Below are 8578 nucleotides of genomic sequence, written 5' to 3'. Positions count from 1 at the left end.
AATTTATTTTTGTATTCTAAGTGACTTCAATTTCTAGACAGCTCACATTCCACATGAACATGTTGTGTGACAGGCATATACTGATTAAGACCTATTTGGAGAATTCTTATTTTTCCTGATGGAAATCCAAATGTATTGATTGTTTTATCTCCTTCATAAAATATTGCTTTCTTGTCTGTGATGGATGACAACTCTCCATACCACATCTCCCATCTGGACATAGGGGAACACAGACAGTTCCATGTTTTGTAGACTAAGCCATTAGCTGTGACAGGCAGCTCCAAGCCCTCAATGACCCTGTCATAGCCTTAACATGTTCAAACTGTGCAAGATTAGACATGTCTTAGCTGCAAGTTGATGCTTAAACTGATGGCTCAGTGGAAAAAACCTTTGAAAATGACAGGGCCATCTCGAAAGTTCCTATACAGGGTGGGCCCTGGAGAGATTTGAGAGTAGTACCAGCTGTCTGTAATGTGTGTTATCTCTCCAAATAACAGTGCAATAAGAAGTTCTGAGAAAAAAATTAAGACATAAATGTCTATTAGCTAAATAGAATGCATTTTTCCTCTTTCTTGGAATTTCTTTTAAAAATACTTATACTTTCACTAGGTGTTTGTATTTCACAGGGTACTTTCCCATGCACTCGATCATTTGATGCTTAAAATTTGCTCTTCGGAGGTAGATTTCATGTTTTCATTGTGTTACAAATGAGTGACAAGGCCTCATTTTCTTTTTATTTTCTTGGCCATGTTGCTTACTCTTTTAAGCTTAAGGGCATGGCTTCTAGTCCAGGCCTTCCAGTTTCTGGGCTGCTCAGTTATCTAAGTTTATAGTAAGCCCAAAGACCAAGTAGTTATAACAATTTTGGCTTATTGAGGCCAGGTAGTTATAACAATTCAGGTTTATTGAGCTCTTCCTGTGTTCCATGCCATTCATGCAACTCTTACTTAATTTTCATAACAATTTAATGAAGACAATAGAATTATTATTGCCTTTATTTTGCTGAGAGATAAAATGAGGCACAGAAAGGTTAAAGAACTTCTCAGGGTTTCATGTTAGTACATGACAGAGTTAAGGGTTCAACTCATTTAACAAAGTAGGAAGTATTATCTGTTATGTGTTATTGTAGGCAACCAGGGTCTTATCCTTAAAAAAACACACATACACACATTAAGAGTAGAAAGAAATGAGTGGATTTGTTTACTGTGTTACTGCTAGCACCATGTGGCGAAGGAGAAAGTATTGTTTTAAGCTTAAGTCTTGTAAGGGGCCATAAAGAGCTGGTGTGGTGCTAGCATAAAGCAACATATCTACCGGTCCATTTGAATGTGTTCTGCTATTATTATCATCTACTGTTCCTCCAGGTAATTTTCAGCTGAATCCCTGGCAACACTCACCAATTTTTTTGGATATCACTCTTCTCTATAGATGAGACATGTAAGGTTGTAATAGAAAGACATTTCATAATTAGCACCATTTATTCCTCATGTACTTCTGAAAAGAAGCTTATGGCTCTTAACAGAAGCCATCATTAAGTGATGGAGTGACAAACACACCTGGATTGTAGTTGAAGACATGCAAGAGGAAGGAGATATGAGCAGTGGCATTTCTATCAAGAGTTTGGAGTGGGAGTAATTTCGAGCATTTCATAAGCACTGTGTGTATGGCTGTGGGGCTCCCAAAAAACACATGGCTTCTGTCCTCAAGGATCAAAAATCTACTAGCATTAAAATGATCAGTGAACTTGAGCATCCAATTTGGCTTTGAATTCAAGCCAGACAATAAGTGAAATGTGATGGATGGTTCAGTACCTATCTGCTAAGTGTAGTAGTGTCTGTTGTTCACAAAAGATATGCTTCTGTATCAGGCTAAATAATGATGACAAATTATTATTTTATATCAATAATAGCCGACATTCTTTGAGGGTTCATCATGTGCCAGCTATTGCAGCAGGTAAAGGGCATGCATCATGCCATTTAATCCCCGTAAGTATATTCATGGTGTACATCTAATTACCCTCTTGTGAAAAATGAAGCAATGAAGGTAAGGAAGAGTCACCACGTGCATGCATACATAATATAAGGGGGGATATTCCTCAATGAAATTTTCACAAAGGTTTCATATCTGTCTTTGACAACGCCATCATACAAAACTTTGTGTCATTTCTGTCTTTCCTTCCATTCCAAATTATTATACAAATTCTAAAGGTACCAATTATAGCCATTGTGCTTCAATATTGACATTCTTGCCCTAACAATTTAGAAGACACAGAAACTCCCCTCACATGGGCTGGGTATAGAAAACCTCCCTTTGTCAAACAACAAGATGAGCCAAAATAGGCGCTTCATCGTCTCTCTTTTTCAAGAGGAGAGGAGAGTTACACGTAAAGGAATGATTGGCCTGAGAAATGGCAGGACTTTAGATCCAAGCCTCCAAGATTCAGACACCCTCTATGTCCACTTCCAGGACTGGCTTCCAAAGATATCCTGGTATATGTCACAAACATGTTTAATATCAGTCCTGTTGTACCTGGAATTTAAGATGAGAGGGAAGAAAGATTAAAGACCTACATGAAGAGCCAGAGAGGACAAGATGAAGTTAGTTAGGCCAGTGACTGGTATCCTCCTTAATATAATCTGCTTCCTCTAATATAATCTGCTAGCTCTGCCTTTTTTTTTTTTCCTGCGTGTCATTTTGAGGAGTCACAAAATGACACACCTGTTTTGTGGAGACATTTAGCTTTGATAGAATTTTATTCCTTCAGCATGAATGCATTTCTCACACATGCATACTTTCAAGAGCATGCTCTCTGAAATCACCTGGAATGTGTTGGAACTAGGTATTTGTTCATTATCTATGTGCATATAAGTTAACTTCCGAACTTCAATTTCTTTACTAAATCATAAACAGAGTTGACCACAAAAAGTGCTGCGTGTAGATTCCCTGAAATCAAATATGGCTCTTCATATTATTGTCTGGTCCATAATGAGCAATAAATGTAGCTCTAATCACTGAACTTTGGGAGTCATAATGTGTGCACCCAGCCAAGTTCAGCCACATGCCTTCAATAAACGGACTAAAGGAGATAATTGAAAGATAGAAAGCAAAAAATGGAGATTTATTCCACGAGCCCACATTGGGAAGAGAGACAGAGATCCATGAAATTCTCCCAATCACTCTCTGGGGTCTTGAAGTGAGACTAAGGTTTAAATAGAGGTCAGAGAATATGTACATCTAAGGAGTCATGGCAAAGGTGTGGTCCTGCCTACCTTTGACCCATCCTTGTCTGTGCTTCAATCTCATCCTCTAAGGTGGCTGACAAGTTGTTAGAACTGCAAAATCTCTTTTCAGAAGACAAGTTCCTTCTCTGTTTGGGGGCTTTTCCTTCTAACAGCAGTAAGTTCCTGGAAAAATTGCAATTTCTTTGGCGGTCCACTGTTTCAGTATTCAAATTGATTGGGCAATGTAAGTATTTTCTTCACTTCTGTCAGGCCCTTTAGAGTCCTAGAAGTTTTTGTGTAACATTTTTTGCACGTTCATATTTGTTCTTAACTGTTTAGAACACAGAACAATCTCTTCGATCATCATAAAATTATTTACTCTTCATCCTCTACAATATTCACTATTTTAGATTGAACTATCAGTGGATTTTAATACACTGACAATATTGTGGAATTAGCATCACTATAGTTCCGAAACATTTACAATCACCCCAAAGTGAGACAACCTACCTGCTAATCCACCACTCACTATCTTTCACTTACGAGATTACTTACTTTCCAAATTTGGTTCTGATACCATGCCATTCCAGAAACCTGAGGAGTTGAAGGAGATAAATTCTAGGTGGTAAAACTTTTCTTTTATTATTTAATTATTTTTATTTTTATTAATTACAGTTTATTCACTTTGTATCCCCCCTGTACCTCCCTCCGTTCTCCCCTCCCAACCCCACCCTCCTTCTTCCCCACCCGTGTTCCTCCTCCAGTCCACTGAAAATGGAGGTCCTCCTCTCCTTCCTTCTGATCTTAGTCTATCAGGTCTCATCAGAGGTGGCTACATTGTCTTCCTCTGTGGCCTGGCAAGGCTGTTCCCTTCCTCAGGGGAAGGTGAGCAAAGAGCCAGCCCCTGAGTTCATGACAGAGACAGTCCTTGTTCCCATTGCTATGGAACCCACTTGGACATTGAACTGCCATAGGCTACCCCTGTGCAGGGGTTCCAGGCCATTTCCATGAGTGGTCCTTGGCTGAAGTATCAGTTTTAGAAAAGAACCCTGTGCCCAGACTTTGTGGTTCTGTTGCTGTCCTTGTGGAGCTCCTGTCTTCTCCAGGTCTTACTATCTCCCACTTCTTTCATAAGATTCCCTGCACTCTGCCCAAAGTTTGGCTATGAGTCTCAGCATCTGCCTCAATACCCTTCAGGGTAGAGCCTTTCAGAGGCCCTCTGTGGTAGGTCCCTGTCCTGTTCCCTGTTTTCTCTCTCCTCCGATGTCCATCCTCTTTGCCTTTCTGAATGGGGATTGAGCATCTTAGCCATAGTCCTCCTTCTTGATTAGCTTCCTTAGGTGTACAGATTTTAGTATGTTTATCCTATATTGAATGTCTAGTATCCACATAGAGTGAGTATATACCCTGTGTGTCTTTCTGCTTCTGGAATACCTCACTCAGGATGATCTTTTCCAGTTCCCACCTTTTGCCTGCAAATCTCATGATTTCTTTGTTTTTTTTATCGCTGAGTAATATTCCATTATGTATATGTACCATAATTTCTGTATCCATTCCTCCACTGAGGGGCATCTGTGCTGTTTCCAGCTTCTGGCTATTACAAATAAAGCTGCTACAAACATGGTTGAGCAGATGTCCTTGTTGTATACTTGAGCATCTTTTGGATACATGCCTAGGAGTGGTATAGCTGGATCTTGAGGAAGTGCTATTCTAATTGTCTGAGAAAACACCAGATTGATTTCCAAAGTGGTTGTATAAGTTTACATTCCCACCAGCAGTGGAGGAGGGTTCCCCTTTCTCCACATCCTCTCCAGCATGTGTTGTCACTTGAGGGTAAAACTTTTCTTAAAAATCAGTAACATATTCCCAATCAGAAAAAAAAAATAAATTTTTAATGTCCAAATGTTGTTTTATGGGAGAAGAGAGTGAAAAATCCAAAGTAATGAACTTTCTTTATGGCCATTACAGAAATTGACTCTGATATTTATTCCTTATACCTTACATTATTTTCTTATCTTGTAACTGAAAGAGAAAGGAGACCCGTGTTTTTGAGTAAGTGAAAGGGTAGATTTTTTTAAAAATTGTCCTGTGAACAAGTGGTGAGAAAGCCAGGAGGAAGGTTAGCAGGTCAGCCTCTTTGCAGTCAATTTCTATCGTGACACATTCCAGGAGAGGAATTTCAGTCTTGGGAAGTACCAGATAACCCTCAGGGGAAACGTGGCCCTTTGAAGTTACTGATTGTCTGTTTCTGCAGCTGCTGATCAACTCACACCACCTAAACTAGAGGGGCCCCACTCACCATCACTCAGGTTCAGTCTCGCTGAGCACTACATTGCAGTGGAACAATGCATATTAGCAACCCACAGCAGCCTGTTTGAGGAGCAGACTTCATAAGTCACCTATCCTGGAGACAACAGGGAAACTTCAGTTGTCTGTGTCTTCAAGAACTGGAGAGAAGGACAAGCAGTAAAGAGTATTCATTGGTGAAAATGCTGTGGTATTTGGCGAATGGCTGTGAAGACTATGTGTGAGCCACTTTGCACTGTGGGCTCATGGGGCTACTTCTGGTGCCCTTGAGAACTAAAGGGCTAAGCAGGCTTCTTTGCTTGGTGACTATTGTTTGATGCAGAATTTTTTTTGGAGGGGGGCAAGTTATTGATGCTTTGGTCACTGTGCCATCATATTACAAAGTATAATTTCTTTTTAGAAAACAATGTGCTTTTTAGAGCAACTTTGATAACAGCTTGCATGTGTGTGTGCGCGCGCGCGTGCACGAAGGCATATTGATGATAAAACCTAATGTCCTGTATGTGTTCAAAGAACACTTGATAGATCAATTATACTTCTAACCAATGCTGAAGTTTTTAAAGCCATAAAAGGAAGTAAGTCAGGACTAAAGTACTTGGGAAACCATACTTTGATTTGGTGGTTAATGAGGTTCTCATAATCCAGAAGTAAATATCTAGGAGGTGGTGACAGTTTAGTTGACTTTTGATGGAAATGTTACAGGTTAACTCCATTAGAATCATCTTGGAGAGCAGGGATGTGCCTCTGCAGAATTCAGATTCTCAATGTCACATGAAATACCTGACTCAATATGCTAACTTAAAAATTAATTAAAATGTGTTTAAGATGCAGATTTCTGGGTCCCTAAATCAGAAATGTTGCTGGTATTAGAAAGAAACATTTAAGCTGATAACCCTGAGTAGCTTGATCTTGGATTTGAAAACAGAGAAATAGGGATCTCAGGAATTCTGGGAATGGGAACTGGAAAAGGCTAAATTGAGAGACAGAAAACTCTACTTTCCAACACGATTTTAGTCTTTTAACTGGTTTATTGAGGGCTAATGGACAGCCTACCCTTGTATGATAACAGGATCAGAGTAAACTGATTATTCATAAAGTTATATGAGCAAGTTACACTAAAAATGAGTGATTATGAAATAGGGCTTCTTGCTCATTTCTGTTTATGCACACTTTCTACTTTACCAAGAGACTTAAATAAGTGGCCATTATCTGTTATTGAAAGCACATTAAGTGAAGTTCTTGGACAAGCTTTGACGGTTATAGTTTTAAGTTCATCCATGAGATTAAATTTGAAAACTATGTATTATTGAAGGCTTAATAAATAAAAATTTCTAAAAGTCTCATGCTCAAGGGTATTTTGTTTTCCTCATGTTTGTTTGAATTGAGGAAGAATGAAATTTTACCTCCTATTTACATGATAGGTGACTTAGTAGCTCCCACTAAATTTGCCCTTTCTGTTCCTGGAATAAAGTATTTATTAAAAATCAAACTGCATTGTGGATGGAAGTAGAATCATTTTTTTTTTATTTCTGTAGTTAGATTGTTTCCTACAAATGAGCCTGAAATAGTCTAGTTTTAATGTCCTTTAAAAAAGAAATATTTCACACAGAGGGGACAGTTTCTGCACAGCTCAAGTCTTATTTTGGTTTATGTTTATCTCAAAGCATTTAAAGCATCTAAGTAGCCCTTCCTAAAATTTGACCTCTAGCTAAGTGCAGGGAAGAGAGAAAGTGAAAGATAGCCCCTACCTAGAGCCTGAGGTTTCTCTCCCTCCTTCTTTGTTTGCTCTTCAGGATATCCTGCATTCATTCTGTAGTCTCACATCTACCCATGCCCTATTTATATGTCCAGATGACATAGACCAGATTACACCTCTGTTTCCTGACAGACGGTGGCTCATGTTTTCCGTGGGGATTAAATGAAATTCCAGGACTGCCTTGGTGGCCCAAATCAAGAATGTGATCCCATCACTGTAATCTTGAGGTTTGTGTTCCAAACCCTCCGGGACTCCCTCTTCTTTATTCCTTCTCTGAGATGCTGACTTCTATTTCTTGGGACGTTCCTTTGCTGATAACACATTTGAGGTGAGTTAAAATGTCCTCCTCCCACAGTCTCAGCTTCCTGTTCCTAAGGGTGAGTTACACAAATGGTCCTAAATAGTTCCAGCTGTTAGGGTTTCCCAGAGGATGCTCCTTATGAAGTGTTTTTCCCCCCTTTGGTAAGTCTGACTGCTTCTCAGGAGGCTGCAGGCTTTATCTGGGACAGACAATACACATCTACATCTTCATGGTGTATTAAGCACTCTTTGAGATCACTCTTGACAATCTTATATCCAATAGCATTTTCCCAGTTGTAACTGGAATAAACAAAAAATGTGCCTAGTTCTTTTATTTTGTCCTCTTTTATTTTTATTCTTATTAATTACAGTTTATTCACTTTGTATCCCCCCTGTACCTCCCTTCATCCTCCCCTCCCAATCCTACCCTCCCTCTTCCCCACCTATGTCCCTCTCAAAGAGAGGTCCTCCTCCCTTTCACTCTGACCCTAGTCTATGAGGTCTCATCAGGATTGGCTGTATTGTCTTCCTCTGTGGCCTGGTAAGGCTGCACCCCCCTGAGGGGGAGGTGATCAAAGAGCAGGCCAATCAGTTCCTGTCAGAGACAGTCCCTGTTCCAATTACTGTGGAAGCCACTTGGATACTGAGCTGCCATGGGCTACATCTGTGCAGAGGTTCCAGGCCATCTCTATGAGTGGTCCTTGGTGGGAGTATCAGTCTCAGAAAAGACCCCTGTGCCCAGATTTTGTGGATCTGTTGCTGTCCCTGTGGAGTGCCTGTCCTCTACAGATCTTACTATCTCCCAAACAAAAAAATGTGCCTAGTTCTTTTGTCCGTCATTCTCGGTGTATTTAGGAAAATGTCTCTTCACTTCCTGAAAGACACACACTAGACAGGAACACACAGTGTGTTGAGGGGGCTGGGTGAAGAAGGTTGGGGCCAGAGAGGAAGACAAAAGGCTGACAGAACAATGAAGAAAGTGATGTCACAATTA

At 39.9% G+C, this 8578-nt stretch overlaps 1 protein-coding gene across 1 annotated transcript in view; it reads left to right on the top strand.

Moving 5' to 3' along the window:
- The first annotated feature begins 2325 nt into the window (after positions 1–2325).
- Hs6st2 (heparan sulfate 6-O-sulfotransferase 2) overlaps positions 2326–8578 on the top strand; it is a 125404-nt gene continuing 119151 nt past the window's right edge. The window contains exon 1 of the mRNA XM_055618064.1: positions 2326–2489. Coding sequence (XP_055474039.1) covers positions 2326–2489 — 164 coding nt within the window. The remainder of the gene's footprint in view (positions 2490–8578) is intronic.

This window comes from Psammomys obesus, unplaced genomic scaffold (assembly GCF_907164565.1).
Source record: "Psammomys obesus unplaced genomic scaffold, mPsaObe1.curated_primary_1811, whole genome shotgun sequence".
NCBI lineage: Eukaryota > Metazoa > Chordata > Mammalia > Rodentia > Muridae > Psammomys > Psammomys obesus.
Note: the sequence above shows the minus strand (reverse complement) of the source record. Positions and strands in the feature narration are given on the sequence as shown.